This window comes from Girardinichthys multiradiatus, chromosome 9, assembly GCF_021462225.1.
Source record: "Girardinichthys multiradiatus isolate DD_20200921_A chromosome 9, DD_fGirMul_XY1, whole genome shotgun sequence".
In the NCBI taxonomy this organism is placed as follows: Eukaryota; Metazoa; Chordata; class Actinopteri; order Cyprinodontiformes; family Goodeidae; genus Girardinichthys; species Girardinichthys multiradiatus.
The window spans coordinates 13706796-13731858 of record NC_061802.1 but is presented as its reverse complement, the minus strand read 5'-3'; the positions used below and the strand labels follow the sequence as shown (position 1 = coordinate 13731858).

Below are 25063 nucleotides of genomic sequence, written 5' to 3'. Positions count from 1 at the left end.
AAAAACAACCTTGAAAATCTCAAAAAAATGTTTATCACAGCTTATATTCATAGCTAAGGGTTATACCTTAATTCAGGCCTTGCAAAAATGTTTCTTGGATTTCAAACATTGTTGGGAATAAATTTACTTAATCTTAACATAAACAAATCCGATTCCCTAAATAGTTATGGCAATTTTATTGGCTGTCTTTCCTTTGCTATTTATTTGCTAGAAACCTTTGTGTGGTCTTTGATGGTGTCTTTAAGTTTGATAGACAGCTTAACTCGGTGGTTAAGAGCTTTCTCCTGCTAAGGTTCCTCAGTAAAGTCCAACTTTCAATAGAATGACTTTCAGAAACAAATGCTTGGGTGCGGCACTGATGGTGTAGGGGTTAAGCACGCGACCATGTACAGAGGCAACAGTCCTTGAAGCGGCTGTCCCGGGTTTGAGTCTTGGACCTGGCAACATTTACCGAATGTCTCCCCCTCTCTCTACCCCCTTTCCTGTCTACCTACTGTCAAAAATAAAGGCCACTAGTGCCAAAAAAAATATCTTAAAATTTTTTTTATTTCATTACATCTTTGTTGAAATACTGTCATTCTGTAAGGTGGTTTTGATAAAGCCTCTTTTCAACTTCTGCAAGCTGTTCAATACATACTCTCTGTACCTTATGCAAAGAAACATTATGATCACATCACAACTCTTTGATTTGACTTCCCTTTTCAAATTTAAAATGTTAGTGTGTGTAGGAGTCTTCACAGTAAGGCATCACCCGATTTATTTAAACCTTTGTATTCGTACACTGCAGCCAGAGCATTAATATCTACGCATTCAGTGTTGGGCATTTCCTGATCCAAGCTCAAATGTAAAGGTGAATGAGCCATCTCAGTGCCTAATCTGTAATCTCTTGATCATGTTACATCTTAAACCCACTTCATCGTTGGCATTCAGTTCTAGTTTAACAGGAAATTGTAACTTAGAACCTTGTTTTTATGTTTAATTTGGTTATGTTTTATTGTAGTTCTTACTTTGCTTTAAGACCACCTATTTGGTGTTAGTGGTCCTATTCAATGTAATCTGTATTCCATTTCCCTTGAACAATAGACAAGATTCAAGAACTACAAGCAGAATTAATTCAGTACATTTATTTTTTTTAAACTGAGTCATTGCACATTTACGTAAGTGCAGAGTTATATTCAATGTAAAGCTTTAGAAAATACAATCTCAGTCATCTCTGATATGATTGTGGGTGCTTTCTGTGAATCCTTTTAAAAATAAAATACATTGGATGACAAGAAAACTACTCTTAGTAGTGTCCTTTGATAGATCTATAAAATAAATACAGAGATACAGGGCAGCATAACTGGTCAATGTTAAAGATTTCTATCATTCATTCATTCATATTTAGGTAGTGTAACTTTTCAAAATAAATGTACATTTCCCTTTGTCTGTGTAAACACAGTGGTGGTTTTTTTTTTTACCCATCCCTTTAAACATTGTAGACTCTGACTGTCCTACCCTTGAGAGAAGAGCATGAATTACCACCAATCTGTTGGCACCTGAATTATCCTAAACCCCACTTTTGAGCTGCAGCTTTCGATGTGCATCACACAATCATGTTCCCCATTCCTCCTTTCTGAAATAAGTTTATAATAACTTCTTCAAAAATAAAAAAATAGGTTGGTTGATAAACTGTACACAATACCAAAAAACAATGTGCTTTTTCTCTCATAGTGTTTAGTGCTAAGTTTAAGATTCCCTTCTTCACGTATCATTTGTATTTTTCTGAGGCAGGATGTAGTCACAGGATTCATCATGGAGGCCTCTCCCCATGGAAATTTCGGTGTCTGTGTCTGCCGTTCTTCTCCTTCGCCGTATTGATACAGGCATTGTGCTTGTTGCTCTGCAAGTGGTTCCAGTACTTGATAAGTTCATTGGGCTGGAACTGATGGGATGTGATCAGGTGGCTGTACTTACAACTGGAATAAGAGACACGCCAATGGTTGAAGAGGAACTCATTGGGAGGGGGTGCTGGGTCAATGCGTAACTTTGCCAGGCAGATCCCTACGTAAACGTCTTCCAGGTGCAGCCTGCGTATGCTTAGCGAAGCCTGATAGATTAACTCAGCCATGTCCCCTGAGAACACGTACCCGGTGCCTGAGCAAAATATCGGGTAGCGCTCGCTTGGATAAAGCTCCGGTGGCATGTACCACTTGCTGTCCTTGTTTCGGTTTGGTGCGTAGCCTCTCATTAGATAGCCTGTAAAATACCTCTGCCTGGGGGGTAATTCAGGTTTTAGCAGCTTTTGAATAAGATACACTGTATTAACAAACATGTCGCTGTCCGTCTTCATCACATAGGAGACATGTGGGCAATAGGTGGCCACCCAGTTCATTCCCATCAAGGTTTTGGTGGTTAGGTTGTAGTAGGTGTCCTGATAGTCCTGTTGGATGATGTCATGGTAAACACGGCTCTCTTCTTCAATGCTACTTTGAAGGAAAGCATCTGAACTCTTTCCTGTGCCAAGAAGAAAAAGTCGGACAAACCCCAGCCCCCCTGCAACACTCTCATTTCCCCATGTCTGCCGGATTGCATTGCGTGCATCAGTTTGTCTAGGCTCAGCAGCAATGAGGAGGATTAAGAAGGGCATACTGTCCCTACACTTAAAAGGCTCGTTTAGGATGTAGCGGTAGGGCTGAGCACTAAGCTTCTCACCAACATCCATCTCCTTCTGTAAACTGTTGTTAGAGCTCATGGAGTCCCCAAGCCCCAAGACGCCCATTCTGGATCCTCCTCCAGCTCCACCTACTCCTCCTGGCTCTGCTGCCGTCTCCTCAGCCTGTTGAGAGCTGAGGTTGAGAAGAGGCTTTGGCGCTCCATACCCTGTCTCCTTCCACAGACTCCTGAGGGAGCTGCTCTGGTTGGCCTCTCCCTTGGGACTCCGGAGGCCCCTGATGGTGTAGGCTAGCGGGTTGTCACGAGGTCCACTGCGCCCTGGCAGCCATTCCTGGTGGCTGAAAAATAAAAAAAATGTAAAGAGTAGAGCAAGGGAGAGCAGACCAGCCACGTGGGTTCGAAAGAGTGAACGCTTGATGGTCCAGGTCATCTTGATGGGACAACAGTGCCGCCGTCTCCACTGCATGATGCAGATTGAGGTTGTGAGACACTGCTCCTGCTTGAGAATGGACAGCGTTGGTCACATACAGTCACCTCAAACATGTGGTTACCAACAATAAGAAGGTTATCTGATCTGGCAGATGGGTTGGAGGCAGGCTCCAGGTGGAGTCAAGAGAACAGTTGAGCCCCTAAGTGTAGCTTGAAGCAAGGTTGAAAGGGGTCCTAGTGAAAAGTAGACGTAGGCTATTATTTTGCCAGCGATGCTTTTCCCTGTCCTTCTTTGGCACTTTAGACAAACAAGGTCACGCACTGGGTCTTGTCTTCTTCAGGTTATGATAAGGGTCACCTCCTCTGTGTCTGCTCCCTGTAATTTAAAAAGAGAAAAAAGAAACTCAGAAAACATTCTGCAAAACCCTTCTATTCACTGGCACTGTCAGTTATTTTGGCTCCAGTTTTCTTAACAGTTATTCTTCTTTACTATCAAATTTACAAGGCTTGTTTATTTCAACAAAAATAATCAGAAAATATTTTGTCCAGATGGAAAAGTCTCAATTCAAGCTTTTTATAGAAATAGAGCCTAAATGTTTTTTTGTTTGGTAAGCTGATTTGACAGTTTGAAAGGGAAATCCTTGAAAACATTAAGCAACATAGCATATTTCATTAGACAGGGATGAAAAACACAGCATGGGCCTGTAGCTTGTTGATGAAGGATTTACAAAACATAGCAATCACATCTATGCCTTTACAAAAAGGAAAAAAGGGAAATAGGAACCGTTTTTACAGGAACCCTGTCTAAAGACCATTTAAAATATTTTATCATTGTAAAATCTCACATTAAAGAACACAGTCCATTCCAAATATTCTGAAAATGTATTTGTGAAAAATATAAACCGTGAGGTTGAAATTGGGGGAAAGGAAGATTGTGACTCCATTTTGAAAATGATTACTCAGCTAAAGGCCTAGAGCTTACGTATAAATTGTGGGTTTGCTCAGTGTGGTGCAGGCTAAACCTGCTCTAAACCACATAGGCTGGCGAGTGTCATCAACCCCCACCGCACATCAACAGCAAGAGAGGAAACGCATCTGTCAAAATGAGTTTTCAGGGTCCAGCAAGCAGTGGTGCTGAACCGCAAGCCTGCCCCTGGCGATGACAACCACTGCTCGTCATTCTCCTTCAGCCTATCAGCCTACTGTCTTGTTGGGATCAACAGGGATGCTCAATCGTCGAGGACACACAAGCATGGATACAGAACACGCAGAGGATTATGCACACATGCAGACACACAAACACATAACAATGTGTATAAAATGTAAATGATTATGTCTTGTGGCCACCAGGGAGTTGTCCACTGAGACAGACATACTGGTGGTCACGTTCAGTCTGAAAGTCGCTAAGCCAAACAAGCACAAGAATTACTGTGCTTTGCATATGATTTTAATTGGGCATTTGTAGCATTCACAAACATGCCAACAGTAAAATGGTGTCCCAGCAGTCTTCATTCAAAACAGTTTTGCCTAATGAAACTGGTGTGAGTCACACAAAGCACAAGGCTTAATTATATCCACATTACATATGTGCATCAACACGGCTATGTATGTTCGTTATATCATGAGAAAGAGATGAGATTTTAGCAATCATTTCAAAATTTAGCAATATGTCTGGGAAAACTAAACATCCAAAGAAGAGTAAATGTTTTAGAACTCACACATTGTGTTTATAAAGAATTTAATCAGTGTAGAACAATTTAATCCAGGTTTCACCAGTCCATACTGTGTTTCTTTTGCTCGCCTAATTCTAAGGTGCTCCTTATGCCAAAACATCATTAATGATGCTCGCTTTTTGTGTTTCCACTATTCCAAATTTCAAATTGCATTAGTTCAAGTTAGTTATTAGTTTAGATTAGGTCAGAGTATTTTAATTTTAAACTAGAGATGATCCAATCTCTTCTAGATTCATCAGAAAAACTGAAAGCACCACATGAAGCTGTGAACCAGATGCCAACTTCATTGTCAATATCAGCTGCTCCCCAGATGCAGTATTCTCTCTTTGCTTAGAAATCAATTGTGTCATGTCTTTTACTCTGTCACCATTTCTTTTTTCTAGACTCTCCAGTACTTCCAGATAAAGGATTTAAAACAGAAGTCTTTTTAATGCCTTTATATATTATCTAACATGTTACTTGTTCAAAACTACTAAAAGAAAAAAAAAAGCAAACTAAAATGTTCTATCATAACATTGATATCATTTAAAGATGGCCACTACACAGTCTTTCCTGTGGTCGTCCCACCATCCAGAACATGTACATGGTCAGGATCAGGAAAAGGGCAACTAAAATGAACATGAAAGTACAGTTGGCATGCTTAGGAGGGTAGAGTAGCATGCCAGTTAAAGCAGCTGACTGCGTACTCACTGCCTGGGCAGAATTGACCAAATCTGCTTGATGGACTTGCAATGTTATTCTATAAAGAACAGAATCACACAAAGGTATAATATTCTGGACAATAACTGTTTACTAAAGAACTTGTACTTTGTGCAGCGCATGTGTTTGCTTAATTTCCTGTCTGCCTACATAAAAAAAAAAAAGACAAGATTAAGTCCACTAGTGCCGCAAAACAAATATTAAAAAATTATCTTCTACTAAAATCATGGAATGTTTGTTCATTTCAACATTAGTTCAAGTCTTTCACCACTATGAACATCTGTAAAAAAAAACTTCAACATGTTAAATCAACATGTTCTAGGGGACACTGAGTTTAAACTGATCTCAATACTTGTGAGTTAGGTGGAATTTAATCCTTGATTGTTTTTTTTTTTTGTTTTTTTGCTGAAAGAAACTCATTTGTAAATGAGTTGCATGAATATACAAAACTGGTAACTGGTTTTAAATACGGCCTGTGTTCTTTCCCTCTCTACATTCACCAGCCACTTTATTAGGTACACCTTGCTAGTACCGGGTTGGACCTCTTTTTGCATTCAGAACTCCCTTAATCCTTCGTGGCATAGATTCAGTACTGTACCCAGTACTGAAAACATTCCTCAGAGAGTTTGGTCCATATTGACATGATAGCGCCACACAGATGCTGCAGATGAATCTCATGAATTTCATGTTGTTGATGTCAAATTCTGACCCTACCATCCGCATCTACCATCCGACCCTACCATCTACCAACACTGCATTGGCCGTGAACCACTTCAGGTTCTTAGGAACCACCATCTCTGAGGACCTGAGATGGTCTTCACACATAGACACTGTTCGAAAGAAGGCCCAGCAGAGACTGTACTTCCTGAGGCAACTCAAGAAGTTCAACCTTCCACAGGAGCTGCTGGTCATCTTCTACACTGCCATCATTCAGTCTGTCTTGTCTTCATCCATCTCAGTGTGGTTAGGCTCATCCACAAAACAGGACAGGTCCAGACTGCAACGGATAATCAGGATTGCAGAGAGAATAATCAGGGCTGACCTTCCCTCCATCCAGGACTTATACAGGTCTAGGGTCAGGAAAGGAGCTGCTAAAATCTCTGCAGACCCCACACACCCTGCACATAAACTGTTCAGAGCTTTACCTTCAGGCCGCCGCTACAGAGCACTGTTCACTAAAACCAGCCACCACAGAGACAGTTTCTTCCCCAGGCTGTTTCTCTGATGAACATTCAATAAAGTACAAAACAACAGCATAAAGATGTTGCAAATGCACCTTATTATCATATATGGGTATATTGTACATTGTAAATTTGTATATTCTGTAATGCAAAAACAGAACAAAAGAGCAAAGTGTACCGGAGTCAAATTCCTTGTTTGTATGTACAAACTTGGCAATAAAGCTGATTCTGAATGTTGCATCAGAAATCGAGACTCATCAGACCAGGCAACGTTTTTCCAATCTTCTATTGTCCAATTTTGATGAGCCTGAGCGAATTGTAGTCTCAGTTTCCTGTTCTTAGCTGACAGGAGTGGCACCTGGTGTGGTCTTCAGCTGCTGTAGCCCATCCGCCTCAAGGTTCAACGTTTTGTGCATTCAGAGATGCTCTTCTGCATGCCTTGGTTGTAACGAGTGGTTATTTGAGTTACTGTTGCCTTTCTATCAGCTCGAACCAGTCTGGCCATTCTCCTCTGACCTCTGGCATCAACAAGGCGTTTGCGTTCACAGAACTGCCGCTCACTGGATATTTTCTCTTTTTCGGACCATTCTCTGTAAACCCTAGAGATGGTAGTGCGTGAAAATCCCAGTAGATCAGCAGTTTCTGAAATACTCAGACCAGCCCGTCTGGCACTAACAACCATGCCACGCTCAAAATTGCTTAAATCACCTTTCTTTCCCATTCAGATGCTCCATTTGAACTGCAGCAGATCGTCTTGACCATGTCTACATGCCTAAATGCATTGAGTTGCTGCCATGTGATTGGCTGATTAGAAATTTGCGTTAACGAGCAGTTGGACAGGTGTACCTAATAAAGTGGCCGGTGAGAGTATGTGTGTACACTCCTGATCAAAATTTTAAGACAGGAAAATAAATTACAAGTATTTGCAAATGGAAAACGAGAAGAAATAGGAGCAAAAGACTAAAAAATAGGCTTTTGTAGATCGGTAAGCCACCAGAAAACTGCAATCAGTGCACCCCTACTTTCTATCTTTGAGCATGGCAAGATGTTGAACTGCACAAGAAAGGCATCTCACAGTACTATACACCTTGAGTCTGGAATTGTAAGGATTTCAAAATTTCTTTGAATATCATGAGGCTTATGGCACAAAAAAGTCTAAAGGTGGACCAATGGAAATTTCACCTGTGCTGAGTGAGAGGGTCTTTACTCAAGCTCCTTACTACTGCTGACTTCCTAAAAACCATTAGACAGATCATACAAGGATTAAAGAACAGAAAACGTCAGCAAAGAGCACTTCTCCTCCCATTCGCCCTTTGGACTTGGCAAGGAAGCACAAATGGGAAACTAAAGGTGCATAAAAGTTCTTGGATGAGAAAACAATATACGGTCCTGGTTCCAATATTAATGGTTAGACAAGGAAATCCAACTGAATTTGTTTTCCACGTGACAGGGAGGAAACTGCTCCGTCAGGTTCTTGAGTGATTTTTCCATCAATGGAACATTTTGTTGGTTTGTGTTTTTTATAGAGCTAATGGTCTCAAACTTTATTTAGTCAGAGTGTAAGCAGTTTTTAATAAATTGCCTACTTTATTTGTTTTGTGTTTTGCCATTTCTTATTTTCATAGTTCGAAGCTCAACTCACTGTACAACTGGTAATGATCCAGTGGAATAAAATGTGGATACCTGTAACATTTTCCATGGCCTTTTGATCTGAATAAAAGTTTGACAAAAATGTACCCCTGATAATCAGTTATATTTTGGCATTAGGTGCAAATATTGTGCCAACATAGTGTGAGAATGATTTCCAAAACTTTCTTTTTTAATTTTCTGTTGTTGGCTCATTCATCACGACAACTGACAAGGAACACGATAACCTTTTCAGGCGAGTGTGCTTACCCAGTGAAGGCAATTACAGGGGAATGAGAGGGGCCAGGGCAAGCTTTGTTTCAAAGGTTAACATACTTTATATCGAAGCACATCGAGCGCTCGAGAGATTTCTGCTGTCAACCAAATGAACATCTAGTTACACAAATTCTCTAATCAGGAGAACACACAGGGAGGCACACACAGACATGAAATAAAAGAAATACACAAGGAACAGACGCCCCCCCACGTGCTGACACCCACCCATCCACATAGTCTCACACAGGCATTCACGAATTGAGTTTGTTCAGTCGTTCTCAGCATAAAGCTAATTTCAATGGGATCATCAGGAATCCATTTTCACTTTTTAGCAGTACTATTTATTCTGCCAATGCCTCTCCTCATTAATTCCTTTTCTTGCCTCCCATCAATGTCACTTCTATGCCGACCAATTAGTTACACTAGCGCTAATTAAAGCCCCAGCGATTTTGCAGCAGTCAATAATCAGAACGGGGCTAGGGGAGTGGCGCAGTGGTGACATTATTAGGCGTGCATCAGCATGGACTGTCACTACATCAGCTTCAAACCTGGAGGTAAAAATAGAAATAATGCATGTTGTTTTGTTTCTGTGTCTTAATAGGAAATACATGCATTGTGTGCGTATGCAAAACAAGCTTTGCTAATGCCAATGAATAGATGACAATCACTCAGTGAAAACGTTGCATTTCATAATAGTGACACATTGTCCTGAGGAAAAGTGCTGCTCCCATTTAAGAGCCATTTAGAGTAGCTGTTCATTGAAGATGGAGGTTAAAATCCACTTTATAGAAAACAGCCCTGACTGATATGGCTGACAGAGGATCTCATTTTACCTAAAAACGCTACCCAGAAACAACAATCCTCAGTGAACCACAACATGTATGATTTAATTTAGCCCTGATGTAATGTTATAGCACTTGGCCTTTAGAGTCAGAAAAGCACAGAGTTCATGAGAATATAAGGCAACATTATTCCATACTCCAAAGTTTAAATACTGTCACTGTTGTGGATAAGCTAGAGCTTTCTTCCTTTCAGTTAAACATATCTGCAAATTAATTATTTTATCATTATAATTTTATCTTTATAATGTGCAAAAACAATTTAAAAAGTAATGTTTAATTTAGCTTTTACTTAACTTACAACAGCAAAAGTCCGAAAATATCTTCATTCTAAAATCACGGAAGATAAAGAAAATAAACCAATCCCTATTACCGGTAATTATAGAAGAAAACTGTTTGCACTAGCCCCTTCACAAAGCTGCACAGTAAAGCTGGTATTCAGGTCCTTCTCAAAATATTAGCATATTGTGATAAAGTTCATTATTTTCCATAATGTAATGATGAAAATTTAACATTCTAATATTTTAGATTCATTGCACACTAACTGAAATATTTCAGGTCTTTTATTGTCTTAATACAGATGATTTTGGCATACAGCTCATGAAAACCCAAAATTCCTATCTCACAAAATTAGCATATTTCATCCGACCAATAAAAGAAAAGTGTTTTTAATACAAAAAACGTCAACCTTCAAATAATCATGTACAGTTATGCACTCAATACTTGGAATCCTTTTGCAGAAATGACTGCTTCAATGCGGCGTGGCATGGAGGCAATCAGCCTGTGGCACTGCTGAGGTCTTATGGAGGCCCAGGACGCTTCGATAGCGGCCTTTAGCTCATCCAGAGTGTTGGGTCTTGAGTCTCTCAACGTTCTCTTCACAATATCCCACAGATTCTCTATGGGGTTCAGGTCAGGAGAGTTGGCAGGCCAATTGAGCACAGTGATACCATGGTCAGTAAACCATTTACCAGTGGTTTTGGCACTGTGAGCAAGTGCCAGGTCGTGCTGAAAAATGAAATCTTCATCTCCATAAAGCTTTCCAGCAGATGGAAGCATGAAGTGCTCCAAAATCTCCTGATAGCTAGCTGCATTGACCTGCCCTTGATAAAACACAGTGGACCAACACCAGCAGCTGACACGGCACCCCAGACCATCACTGACTGTGGGTACTTGACACTGGACTTCTGGCATTTTGGCATTTCCTTCTCCCCAGTCTTCCTCCAGACTCTGGCACCTTGATTTCCGAATGACATGCAGAATTTGCTTTCATCTGAAAAAAGTACTTTGGACCACTGAGCAACAGTCCAGTGCTGCTTCTCTGTAGCCCAGGTCAGGCGCTTCTGCCTCTGTTTCTGGTTCAAAAGTGGCTTGACCTGGGGAATGCGGCACCTGTAGCCCATTTCCTGCACACGCCTGTGCACGGTGGCTCTGGATGTTTCTACTCCAGACTCAGTCCACTGCTTCCGCAGGTCCCCCAAGGTCTGGAATCGGCCCTTCTCCACAATCTTCCTCAGGGTCCGGTCACCTCTTCTCGTTGTGCAGCGTTTTCTGCCACACTTTTTCCTTCCCACAGACTTCCCACTGAGGTGCCTTGATACAGCACTCTGGGAACAGCCTATTCGTTCAGAAATTTCTTTCTGTGTCTTACCCTCTTGCTTGAGGGTGTCAATAGTGGCCTTCTGGACAGCAGTCAGGTCGGCAGTCTTACCCATGATTGGGGTTTTGAGTGATGAACCAGGCTGGGTGTTTTAAAAGCCTCAGGAATCTTTTGCAGGTGTTTAGAGTTAACTCGTTGATTCAGATGATTAGGTTCATAGCTCATTTAGAGACCCTTATAATGATATGCTAATTTTGTGAGATAGGAATTTTGGGTTTTCATGAGCTGTATGCCAAATCATCCGTATTAAGACAATAAAAAGACCTGCAATATTTCAGTTAGTGTGCAATGAATCTAAAATATATGAATGTTAAATTTTCATCATGACATTATGGAAAATAATGAATTTTATCACAATATGCTAATATTTTGAGAAGGACCTGTATATAATGGTTGTAATGAATGGAATTATTATGCAACTACTTTGAAGGTATTCTGTTTAATACCAGAAATGTCACTAAGGGTGTCTTCAAGTGTGACAGCATCTAAAACAAAAATCCAGAAAATCATATTTTGTGATTTTTAAGTAATTAATTAGCATTTTATTGCATGACATAAGTATTTGATTTATCAAAAAAAAAAAAAAACTTAATATTTAGTACAGAAACCATTGTTTGCAATTACAGATATCAGACATTTCCTGACAACGTTTGAAACAATGCAGCAGGGATTTTGGACCACTCCTCCATACAGATTTTCTCTAGATCCTTCAGGTTTTGGGGCTGTTACTGGGCAATACGGACTTTCAGCCCCCTCCAAAGATTTTCGATTGGGTTAAGTTCTGGAGACTGGCTAGGCCACTCCAGGACCTTGAGATGCTTCTTATGGAGGCACTCCTTAGTTGCCCTGGTTGTGTGCTTTGGATCATTGTCAGGCTGGAAGTCCCAGTCAATATCCATCTTCAATGCCCTTACTGAGGGAAGGAGGTTATTGGTTACGATCTCCGGATACATAGCTTTATCCATCCTCTCCTCAATACCGTTCAGTCAATCTGTCCCCTTTGCAGAAAAGCATCCCAAAAGAATGATGTTTCACCATGCTTCTTGGTAGGGATGGTGTTTTTGGGATTGTACTAATCCTTCTTCTAAACACGGCGAGTGGAGTTTTGACAAAAAACTCTATTTTTGTCTCATCAGACCACATGACCTTCTCCCATTCCTCCTCTGGATCATCCAGATGGTCCTTGACAAACTTCAGATGGGCCTGGACATGCTGGCTTGAGCAGGGCCCCTTGCGTGAGCTGCAGGATTTGAATCCATGGCAGCGTAGTGTGTTACTAATGGTCGTCTTTGAGAATGGGGTCCCAGCTCTCTTCAGGTCATTGAGTAGGTGTGCCGTGTAGTTCTGGGCTGATTCCTGACCTTCCTCATGATCATTGATGCTTTCGAGATGAGCTCTTGCAATGAGCCCCAGACCGAGGTAGACTGACCATCATCTTGAACTTCTTCCATTTTCTTATAATTGCGCCAAAAGTTGCTGCCTTCTCACCAAGCTGCTTCACTATTTCCCTGTAGCCCATCCCAGTCTTGTGCAGGTCTACTATTTTATCCCTGATGTCCTTACACAGCTCTCTGGTCTTGGCCATTGTGGAGAGGTTGGATGTTGTTTGGTTGACGCCTTGCTCACAATGAATGCAGTGCAACTGCGGTGCAGTCCTGCAGCAGAAAGCCACTCACACTGCGCTAGGGCCAGCCTGACCCAGCTACGGCTCCGGCTGTGGAAATGGCGCTCAAGAGAGCAGACATTCATGTGGGCTCACGCGCTTTCTGGGACTTCATGTGAGAACTAGCTCAAACATTTAGCAAGTGTCACAGAAACAAAGCCCGTATTTGATTGTATTTTGACCCGTGTCACCGGTTATGAAGTAATGTTTACGTTTCGGAGCATGCAGTCAAAACAAGAGAGGAAAATCCCTGTCTGCTAATTTTTGTTGCTATCCCTTTATATGAGTAAAAACAGCTATGGATTTTGTTTTCTATGGCAAAAACTTGTTATCCGTGCGCATAACTATCCTTTTTCACCCTCAAATAGCGCCTCCGTTTCCTCGTTTTTTGTTTACACTAAATGGACTGAACTTATATAGCACTTTTCCCATCATGCAGACCACTTAAAGCGCTTTACACTAGAGCCACATTCACCCAATCACTCTCACTAACGCTCACACATTTATACACCGATACGCAGATCGGTAGGCAACTCAAGGTTAAGTGCCTTGCCCAGGGGCACATCGACATATGGCAGGAGGACGCTGGAATTGAACCCACAACCTTCTGACTGTAAGATAACTACTCTTCCTACTGAGCCACAGTCACCTACCAGTCAAGTTAGTGTATGTGGGTGGGTTGATTTTATTATGAAATTCACCAAAACGCTTCCTGTTTGGTTGGTAAAATTCAGGAGCTTGTTGTAGAAGCCGCTGCAGCGTCCGGTCAAACTTCTTTCTTTTTTGCGGAAACATTTCGTTGAGCCACACGTCCTCGGTAAGCCCAACCACATAGCACCGTGGCTGATGTGACTGTACACATTGATTTTAATGATTTGCGTTCCTTGTGGCGCCCACACCGCAGCTGTTCAGTGTGAGCCCGGCATGAGTGTGTCAACAGGTGTCTTTTATACAGTTAACGAGTTGAAACAGGTGCAGTTAATACACGTAGTGAGTGGAGAACAGGAGGGCTTCTTCAAGAAGAGCTAACAGAAAAATTAAAGACTCTGGAACTGGAAAACACAGAAGAGCACGTATAACTCCTATTTAAACGTCTTTGAACTGGGTACCTGTTCATTTTAGAATTCATTTTGGAATCCAGAATTTACCCTTCTGGGTCCTGCATGGTCAGGCTCCTTCTTGTATTACTGCATTGTTAAGGCCATACACCCCTCCCAACGTCATCCCTCAGCTCCTCAAACCAAACTCTGCTAGTTGTCCCAAGGACCAAATAAAAGTCCAGGGGATCACTGCTTCCAGACTGTTTAACACTGACTGTGTAATCAGCTTCATTTGTTTTTTTACATTGTCTTCAGAGATTTGACTTGTATAAAAAGCAACTCAATACATTGTTACTAAAACTTTACTTAAGTTCTTAAATATTATGTTTTTATTATCTATTAATTAATTTGTTTTTATTTCTGTCTTTTAATTATATTCCTCTATTGTTCACTTGTGTAAGGTGTAATGCAAATACAATTTAATTACTACAACTGACAAACCAGAAAGGGTGTTGGATTGTCTCTAAGATGAAATCTAAACATTTCTCTTCTTTTCTCTTGCTCAGATATGTCATTTTTGTTTCTGGCTGTTTCAATCAGCTTCAGAAGCTGGCATTTATGTAGTAGGATGTAACTTGGTTTTATAAAAATCTCTTTAGCACTAATATTGGGTTATGACAGTTTTAAAACGAAATGACTATTGAAACATTATTTGGTTATTGTGCTATTTAAACCTTTGGGTTCCTTGAGTGTCCATCAAACTCAGTGACTAAGATGATTTATCACAGATGCAAGCTGAAGGCTGTGACAGTAAAGCATGGAAATCTGCAGTTTGGATTTTACATATTTGCAAGGAAGGCTAGAAATCTAGCCTGAATGAACAAGTGTTTATTCCATAGCATCAATACAGCAGATAAGCTCAGGTAACTTCCTTCAGGCCTCAACAACAAAAAGCCTTAACATCAAATAACATTTTACAATTTTTTAAAGCTAATTAAAAAAACATTTCAGTATCCTCAACACCTTCAAGATCAGTCTGACTAGTTTTAAATTACAGAGTGTACTTCTTATGTATTAAGTAATTATTAATTGTACTTGACACAAGTTGGCAAAACTGCAGAAACTGGTTAAAAATGGTTCCGAACCCATTATATAGATCATACTTTTGTATTCTCCGATCAATTTTTTCCAGGTGATAAATGTAAGGGTTTTTTCTGTTATTTGACTTTTTGTTGTTACATAAATGTCAGGTAAAGAAACAGTTGATACATTAATTTTTACAGTCTGATTGTTGTCATGGTTTACTTTTTAAACTCGACATTCTCTGACTTAGGCCAAACCGCTTAAGTCACTGTGCTTCCAAGTGAGCACTTGGAACATTAAATGCACTTGAAACAAAAATGCTCAGTGTTGATTATACTCTGTCCAGAAATGTTCTTTGGCCAGTTTTTTTAATAGTTTTTATGTTGAGAAATTGTTCTAAAATTGTCTTTATGATTTTTCTCTAATAAAAAAAAAAGCTTTGATACAATTTTTGCCATTTTTCCCACCCCTACTGTACATAAAGTGAGACATTGTTATACCTCTTTAAACATTCGTATTTCATTAGATGGTTTATTTATATAGCAATCTAAAATCACTATAATTGCAGTCTTTGACAAGGGCCATTTTTATTTGGAACACTTACTACAATATGTAAAATGTCAAGCTTATAGGATGATCACTGTAGCAGGTTATTTATAATCAACTTTGGCATACCTGGCAAACAACCATAAACTTGTATGTAAAACCATAAAATGGAAGAATGACAGCAGTTTAAACGTTTTCAAAAGTGTCCACGAGAACCACTGAAATTTAGATTCGAGTTTTAATATGCCCAAAGTCCCACTCTTATCTGTCAAGCTGCTAGATAAATGATATGTTTAATCAAAGTAAAGCAAACAAATTTTATCTACAGCAGGTAATAGTTACAGGTCATACTCTTTAAACCAAACCAAGTTAAGAAAATCTATTCCTTAAGACTACAGTTTAAATCCCCTAGCATACTGTAGTCAAAACTATATCTTTAGGCACAAGGTCAGCTGACTCATACACTGCTTAGGCAATTAAAAGTACATTTTCAGTACTACACCTATACCTACAGGTACGTGATATAGCACACACAAAATCCTGATTTTATCACAATTGACCCAAGTTAAAACAAAAGACATATCGCTACAAGCTGTTGAAAAGCACTGATGTTAAAGGCACAAATTTGCATATAATTTGCAAGTTATGTCTGGGAACAAAGAAATTATCCACGTCCATAACCAGCGACTCCAACCTTATGAAGCATCTCGCAACGTCTCACCCTTCCACAACACTTGTGGCTAATAACCCAAGCCATGCTACGGCCAGCGCGAGCTCCGACAATCTGTGCAAACAGAAAAGGCTTGATTTTTCTGGTCAGCAACTTGTAACATTTTAAATTTTAAAAACTGAATAGTTACGTTGCCAAGTAACTACTCACCTTGATAGTGCAATAACCGAGTTACTAACTCAGTTACTTTTTGAGAGAAGTAAGTAGTAAATATAAGTAGTTACTTTAAAGTAACGTTCCTAACACTGGCCTCCAATTTTTTCACAACTGAACAGGAGTAATGGGGGCGGGGGGCACTGGTCTGTTTCATTGCTTTATTATTTAGTAACTGATCGAGCCATCAGCTGATTTAACATTTTTCCTAAGTTAATTTGTACCGCAGTAGAACAGAAGATGATTAAAATGTTTCATCCAACTAACCACTACCTTCACAGACTTAAAGGTGAAATTAATGTAAACTGTAATTTTTAAAGTCGAAAAGGGAAGGGAAATAATGGTTCATTTATTCTGGTATTGCTCATTTAAATCTTTGGAGCAAACTTTTGTTTTAAACATTTTGTTTTTTTCATATTTACGCAAATGTTTACTTATGCTGGAATAATGTATTGTCTGCTGTCAATATCTGTGAAACTAAATTCTCATTTTATTGCATTAAATCTGCTACTTATATTGTCCAGCCTCTATACTCATAAATCCAAGTATTCTAATCATAAACCTTATTTCATTTAATTATTTTTGTGTATAAAGCATTATATTTTCTCAATAATGGACAGCAAGAATAAACAAATGGCTTAAAACATTTTACAAACTTTAATTTTGTGTGTTAAAATGAGTTGAACACCCTGGCATTTTGTGTTTACGGTATTCTTAAGCTGTATCCTTTTTGTTAATTTTCTTTATACTCCTTGGTGTGTTCTTGTCAACTTCACGTGTGCCATGTTCTGTTTTGTTGTTCTTGATAAATTTTGAAAGACAAAAGACTGGAGAGTTGCATAGTTTGAAACTTGGCACTTGGGAAGCGCATCTCGACGGAAGAGCTCAGACCAACAGAACACAGTCATTGGGCTGTCCATGTCGGTGAAGGTAATATTTAAACAGATAGTTTTAGCCTATGTTGTCTGGGAGGTTTACTACTTCACTGTTGCAGATACAGGAGCTTTACTTACTTTTTTTAAGTTTCTCTCAATCATCAGTTTTGTAGCATTACCACAACTAGCATGTGGCATCCTTCTGCATTTTGGTTTTTCCTGTTCATCTGTATCATTGGGAAAGCATCTCTGAACATTTTGTGTTTGCTTCGTCTGCTAAAGAGGTTAGTATGTGTCTTTTTTCTGGCTCTACTCAACATGTTAAGAATTTAAAACTTCCACCAGCAGCTCACAGAGGGACTGTAAAAAAGGTTACGAATGACAGAATGATAATGGGTCTACACAGATCTGTGCGTGTGCCAGAAAATGATCCTACAGCTTATACATAGCAGAAAACCAGATTCGGTCCTCGAGGAGAAATACTGGCCACTTTGCAACAATGCACCACATTCAGTACAGCTTCCTAAGATTATAAAAAACCTAGCTAAGCTGGAAGTTTGCAGAAAATAACCTCACTCACGAATGCACTCTTCTGCATACAATGGTGCACAACTGAGGCCTCATTCTTTTTCTTCCTGACTGGAAGACCGTGTGTTGCTAACTCTGGCTCATATACATTATTTTACGCAAGCCGTATTATTTCTGCTATTAACAGTTTATTTTTACGTGTTTTAAAATTAACTGGTAATGCGTGGTCTTTAGAACATAGAAGAAACAGAATTGCGGAAAAGAGCTTTTTACAAACTTAAGCAAAGGTGCGTATCATCAAAACAGTTTTAAAGTGGCATAAATGCAAAAACAAGCCCAGGCCCCATGATTTATTATTTTCCTGTTCACACAAAGATTCCTCTATCTGTACCTATCTGAAGGACAGTTTACATAATAAGTAATGCTCTCCTGTTTGTGTTTCGAAAACAGATTACCTGTAATGTGTGCAGTCATGGGGAGAAATAGTTTTGTCTGTGGAAATTTGGGTTAGATTAAAACTCAGATGCGTCAGAGGATGAAAAGATTACTTGTGCTTAAACAATCAACTTCCATCTTTGGAATTCTCCTCCTGCATATCTAAAGACCGGCACACTTCCTCAACCAAATATATTTTCTTTTACTTAGAGAAGCTTTGACACTTATGATTTTCAAGTATTTATCGCACTCAACTGGTTTTAGGTGTTGCAAGTGTTGTCGATACTAGCATGTCTGCGTTCCTTTGAGTGTTGCAGAGCAAACAATTGAAACTTCAAGGCAATACTTTAGCACCAGATATTGGCCAGATGTGGGTCAGACCACAAGAGCACCTTTATTACTGTGGAGATATATTATGTGTGTGCATCATTATTATTATGTTCATAACCAGTGTGGGAAATAAAATGTATAACCTGTGTTAGTATAAGACATTGTGGCCTGCAGAATTGTTATTGCACAAACTTGGCCTTGAGTGTGATGAAGCAGAAAATACTGAGAGCTGAAGGAGTGTGTGAAAAAGTAGAGACTGACTTACTCCCTGCTTATATCAGTAGATACGGAGTGCAGCTGTAGACAATGACTGTCTAAATATGGTAAGCCGGAGAAAGTGTGTACGTGACTACATGTGAGAAAATATTGTAATCAAGGGCGCTGCCCATTTTCATGTGTGTTTTAATAAAAGCAATGTGCCCAGTGAGAAGCTCTGAAGTCGTCTCGGTGTGTGGCCTGAAAACGAGAGCTTCCCTGGGTCCAGGTACTTTTGAATAACATACAGCTGTCTCCGTGTGATTTATTATAATGTGTGTAATTCCTCCAGGTTATGGTGAATAAACGAACGCGCAGAAGGCCTCTTTAAAGAGGAACTTCAACATTACCCAGCACTGATAAAGGGTCAGTTGACCGTGCTATCTCACATAGAAATGTTTAACTGGCCCTTTAGACTCAAGCCAAACCTTCCAACTGACGGAGAGGGGTTAAAGTCTATTTTTGTTGGTGATAACTTTAATTAATATTCAGCCCATTAACTCCACCTTAGATGATTTGTGAGTATATCTAGGGCCGCACAATTTCAGGAATAAATTAAAATGCAGTGTTATTGAATTCTGTAATATTACTTGAGCTAACCCAAATGTTCCACACGTTTTCTTTTACTACCAAAGCTTTAGCATCTTAGTCAGAAAGATCATCCATATGGAGAGCCATATCATTCAAAATTAAATAAATAAATACTGCTATTGATAAATAATTAATAAATATTCCATGAAATAAATATCCCATGAAATAAAACTAAATAATTATGTTAAAAGAAATTTACATCTTATTTTATTTAATTCATTTCAAGATTTATTTAATTTACTTAAAGATTTATTTACTTGTACTCGTCGTCTTCCGCTTATCTGGGACCGGGTGGCGGGGGCTGCAGACTCAGCAGAGACACCCAGACATCCCTCTCCCCAGACACCTCCTCCAGCTCCTCCGGGGGATCCCAAGGCGTTCCCAGGCCAGCCGAGAGACATAGTCCCTCCAGCGTGTCCTGGGCTGTCCCCTGGGCCTCTTCCTGGTGGGACGTGCCTCGAACATCTCCCGAGGAAGGCGTCCAGGAGGCATTCGGTATAGATGCCCGAGCCACCTCAACTAGTTCCTCTCAATGTGGAGGAGCAGCGGCTCTACTCCGAACCCCTCACAGATGGCCGAGCTCTTCACCCTATCTCTAAGGGAGGGCCCGGCCACCCTACGGAGGAAGTTCATTTCAGCCGCTTGTATCCGGGATCTCGTTCTTTCGGTCATGACCCAAAGTTCATCGCCATAGGTGAGGGCAGGAACGTAGACCGACCGGTAAATTGAGAGCTTTGCTTTTCGGCTCAGCTCTCTCTTCACCACAACGGACCGGCACAACGCACCCTTTACCGCGGCAGCCGCACCAATCCGTCTGTCGATCTTCTGCTCCATTCTTCCCTCACTCGTGAAAAAGACCCCGAGATACTTGAACTCCTCCACTTGAGGCAGGAACTTCCCTCCAACCTGAAGAGGACAAGCCACCCTTTTCCAGTCGAGTACCATGGCCTCTGACTTGGAAGAGCTGATCCTCATCCCAGCCGCTTCACACTCGGCTGCGAACCGTCCCAGCGCATGCTGTAGGCTAGAGGGGGCCAGCAGGACCACGTCATCTGCAAAAAGAAGAGACAAAATCCACTGGTCCCCAAATCAGACCCCCTCCTGCCCTTGGCTGCGTCTAGAAATCCTGTCCATAAAAGTTATGAACAGGACCGGTGACAAAGGACAGCCCTGCCGGAGTCCAACATGCACCGGGAACAGGTCCGACTTTGGTCCGCATTGCCAGCGCTAACTCCTGCTCCACTTGTATAGGGACCGGATGGCCCCTAATTAAGGGCCTCCGATTCCATACTCCTGGAGCACCCCCCACAGGGCATCACGAGGGACACAGTCGAATGCTTTCTCCAGGTCCACAAAACACGTGTGGACCGGTTGGGCAAACTCCCATGAACCCTCGAGTACCCTGTAGAGGGTATAGAGCTGGTCCAGTGTTCCACGGCCGGGACAAAACCCACACTGCTCCTCCTGAAGCCGAGGTTCGACTATCGGCCGGACTCTCCTCTCCAATACCCTGGCGTAGGCCTTACCAGGGAGGCTGAGGAGTGTGATCCTCCTGTAGTTAGAACACACCCTCCGGTCACCCTTCTTATGAAGGAGGACCACCACCCTAGTCTGCCAGTCCAGAGGCACTGTCCCCAACCACCACGCAATGTTGAAGAGGCGTGTCAACCATGACAGCCACACAACATCCAGAGATTTGAGGTACTCAAAGACAGGCCTCTTCACTCCTTAAGACCCATCTTTTTTCTTTGGCGTTTGGCAAAATCTGAGATGTTTTTAGTTGATTTATTGTGTCTGTACATTAATATGTATTTTATATTCAATCTCTTTCCATTTTGCATTGTTTTTACAATTGTGTACAGCACTTTGGTCCTGTGGGTGTATAAAGTGTTTATAAATAAAGTTGGTATGGTATGGTACTCAGGGCGGATCTCATCCACCCCAGAAGCCCTGCCACCGCGGACCTTTTTAACCACCTCGGTGACTTCAACCTGGGTGATGAAAGAGTCCAACCCCGAGTCCCCAGCCTCTGTTTCTACCAGGGAATGCGTGATGGCAGGACTGAGGAGGTCCTCAAAGTACTCCTTCCACCGCCCGATAATGTCCTCAGTCGAGGTCAGCAGTCTCCCACCCCCACTATAAACAGTGTTGACGAAGCACTGCTTCCCCCTCCTGAGGCACCGGACGGTTTGCCAGAATCGCTTTGAGGCCAACCGGTAGTCCTTCTCCATGGCCTCACCGAACTCCTCCCAGGCCCGAGTTTTTGCCTCTGCCACAGCCCGGGCCACGGCACGCTTGGCCTCACGGTACCCGTCAGCCGCCTCAGGAGTCCCACAAGAAAACCACAGCTGATAAGACTCCTTCAGCTTGACAGCATCCCTTACTGCCGGTGTCCACCACCGGGTTCTGGGATTGCCGCCGCGACAGGCACCGCAGACCTTACGGCCGCAGCTACGGGCAGCAGCATCGACAATAGATGCAGAGAACATGGTCCACTCGGACTCTATGTCTCCAACATCCCCCTGAATCTGGTCAAAGCTCTCCTGGAGGTGGGAGAGCTTTGTTATTGGACTTCTGTGCTAGTCACGGATTGTCCATAATGAATACCATGTTCAAACATAAGGGTGTCCATCAATGCACTTGGCACCAGGACACCCTAGGCAGGAGGTCAATGATCGACTTTGTTGTCGTATCATCAGACCTTTGGCCGCATGTTTTGGACACACAGGTGAAGAGAGGGTCTGAGCTGTCCACTGATCACCACCTGGTGGTGAGTTGGATCCGCTGGAGGAGGAGAAAGCCGGATAGCCTGCTGGAGGGAGCCAGGGGAGGCTTTTACGGCCGGAGCCAGGGGAGGGAGCCAGGCAGCGGCATGCTTCTGCCGGCCACAGCCACGAATTGAGCTTGGCCCTGTTGTCCCAGCGCCACCCCAAAGATAAAACTCCGCCCCCTCGTTTGAATATAAGAACATGAAATAAAAAGAGTTTCAAATGAAAAACGGGGTTAAAAAGTAAAAGTCACTTAAATACGTAAAGTAGCTTTACAAAATAAAATAAAATAAAAGTGTCACAAAATAAAACTGCATTATGAAATAAATAAATCTTTAAGTAAATTAAATAAGATGAAATTTCCTTTAAACATAATTATTTTTGTTTTATTTCATGGGAATATTTAATTATTTCATGGAATATTTATTAATAATTAATCAATTGCAGTATTTATTTAATTTTGAACGAAACGGCCCTCCATACATCCAAGCAGTCTATTCCAATTGCGATATTGGACACTTTGAAGATACGGTGATGACTGACTCGATGTATTCTGTAGCTCAAATTTTATGCTGTTTTCAATTAAAATTGCCAAGTTTAGTTTCAGAAAATTAGTTTAGAATAAAAAGTATTATAAATAGATTTGTTGTTACATTGTAGATGAAGAAAATTCCCTTAGTAATAGACTAAGGGAGCCTACAGTAGGACGTTTTAAAGGCTAAAATCAGAAGACCTAAAGAATGAATCTACATTTATCCAAACTCTATAAATATAACCCCCTTCAGCCCACTTTTACAAAACTACAAAAATGTGCACTTTATATACAAGGCCAAAATAATGGCACTGCAGAACATTTAAATAGTTGCCCTTTTAAAAACAAGACCGATCAACCTCTTAAAACTAGGCAAAATAAAAAGCAGACCTATAAGAAATAATGGTTTGGCAGATATAGACAATCGTTGCAGTGGTAAATTTTATATGAAGTTCTTTCTACTTGGGGAGCAATATTCACCTCCTCCAACTGTGTTCTTAACTTTTACTCCCGTTCTCTAGAAATGTAATGCATTACTCTTTAAACCCAGGTCTCTCTCTTTGCATAAACGTCTTCGCCAAAGATGAGAGGTCAAGCACTTCAGAAATAAATTATATGCTGGTTCGAAAATTAAACCCATTAAAGTTTCACACTCTGGTGGTACAGAATAAATACCCAGATGGTGAGGTTTGCCAGGAATTATTTTAAAGCCACTTCCAGCATTTAGCAGATATCATTAAGTCTTGGTTGCCAACAAGCTCAGGCAGCTTGGCACAATGAGGTGGATATAAAGCTCCTTAAATCAATTTGATCAATAAGAACTCAATAGCTTTGCATTTTGGCTGGAGGATGGAGTAGGGTCCAAAATTGGAATGTGTATAAATGACCTTTATTTCACCATTAAAAATACCACAATAAAAAAAACAAACCAGAGGATTAAAATATCTCTTCTTAAACAGAGGTCCACCTACCCAGAACTCAAAGGACTACTTTGTCAGTGTAATAATTTCAGGAGCTAGAAAATGATGAAGAGGAGGTAAATGATGTTGAGTCAAGGTGGGTTAAATGGAGAAACTGATTGATGGGTTCATGGATTCCAGTCAAGGCTGCTGAGGAAAGGTGGATGTAATGGATTGGAGGGGAAGGAGGGGAAGGCTAAATGAATAATGAGCATGTCGAGAACCGATGGGACGTGCAACTCTGCGTACCTCCTCCACCTCATGCTGCGGCTGCTGACAGGGCTGCAGTCGGCTGATGGGTGGACTGAACCCCGCTACCCTTACCAGCCATCACCGCCTCTCCCGACCGGAGCTTCAGTTGCGTCCTTCGTCCTCCGCCTCCCTTTTCTCTAACTGCACAGATACCTTAACGACCCTTCTGGTCCTCATGCCCACAGAAGCCCATGTAACCTGCAGGGTTTTGGTTCTCCTCCTGGTGCGACTCTGTTTTACCACTCTTCTTCTACCTGGAGCCGTTATATAACTCTTTTTCAAATGCTTGCTTTACGATGCAGTTCCCAGTTAGTTTCCTTGATGTTATCCAAGTTTATCCTTCTCTACAGAGGTGTTCATTTCATACAAAAATTAAAGAGCATCCCCGCACTTTCATCTGCAGCCGACCCTTTAGAATGATTAAGGGGAGCAGCGACGACAGAGCTGCAGGTATGCGGCTTCTCCTCCACGATGCTGAGCCGGGCTTGTGTGCAGTGCAGTGAAACGCGATGGAGGAAAACAGTATTACAAAAATATCAGTTCCCACCTCTGGGTCCATTCACAGGCGAAACATATACCCCGACTCCTAGAAGGAGAACAAAAGCAGTAACTCATCTACCTTCACCTCCTGGCTTTGGAGGCTTCTTGTTTTCTCCACCCCAGATGCTTTCTTCTGATACGTCTTGGACCGACCCCGACCCCTGTCGGATTTCTCAGCCGGCCAAGGCAGCCGCTGGCCCGTGAAAGCTGTCTGTCAGACACCGTTACACTGACGGAGCTCGACCACGTCACAGCACTCTTAGCGGAGCAGCTCACGTGGCCCACGCTGTTATGATGCATTCATGGGGTGTAGGCGAAAGATATTACATTAAGTAAAAGACAAACAAAAATCACGTAGTTGACACAAACAATTGAAAAACATATTCCAGGCATAAATTGACATTGAGTTATTGATATAACGACTTTCCAAAAGCGTGGAGATGAATAGCAAGGGAAATATTTGAAAGTTGAAAGACAGTCTAAAACAGTGTTTGTTAATCCTGGTTCTGAGGGCCCACAGTCCATGTTTTTAGATATGTCTTTACTCCAGCACACCTGATTAAAATGATTACAATCCTGATACACAGCACCGCCTTCAGAATACAATGTTTGAACCATTGGATGCACATGGTCCTCAAGAATGGTTCGGTAGTCCTTGGCAGTGACACGCCCATCTAGCACAAGT

At 41.3% G+C, this 25063-nt stretch overlaps 1 protein-coding gene across 3 annotated transcripts; it reads right to left on the bottom strand.

Annotated features, from left to right (window-relative positions):
- Positions 1-1111: 1111 nt before the first annotated feature.
- b3galt2 (UDP-Gal:betaGlcNAc beta 1,3-galactosyltransferase, polypeptide 2) lies at positions 1112-24616 on the bottom strand. 3 transcript variants are annotated; one of them, XM_047373835.1, is made up of 2 exons: positions 23836-24616; positions 1112-3460 (listed from the first exon to the last, which is right to left on the bottom strand). In XM_047373835.1, the coding sequence occupies exon 2, from the start codon at positions 3119-3121 to the stop codon at positions 1793-1795; it is 1329 nt and encodes a 442-aa protein (XP_047229791.1). In that variant the 5' UTR covers positions 3122-3460; positions 23836-24616; the 3' UTR covers positions 1112-1792. The 3 variants fall into 3 exon arrangements, with proteins under 3 accessions (XP_047229791.1, XP_047229792.1, XP_047229793.1); XM_047373836.1 differs by having other exon boundaries at positions 23911-24616; XM_047373837.1 differs by having other exon boundaries at positions 24458-24608.
- Between the last annotated feature and the right edge of the window lie 447 nt (positions 24617-25063).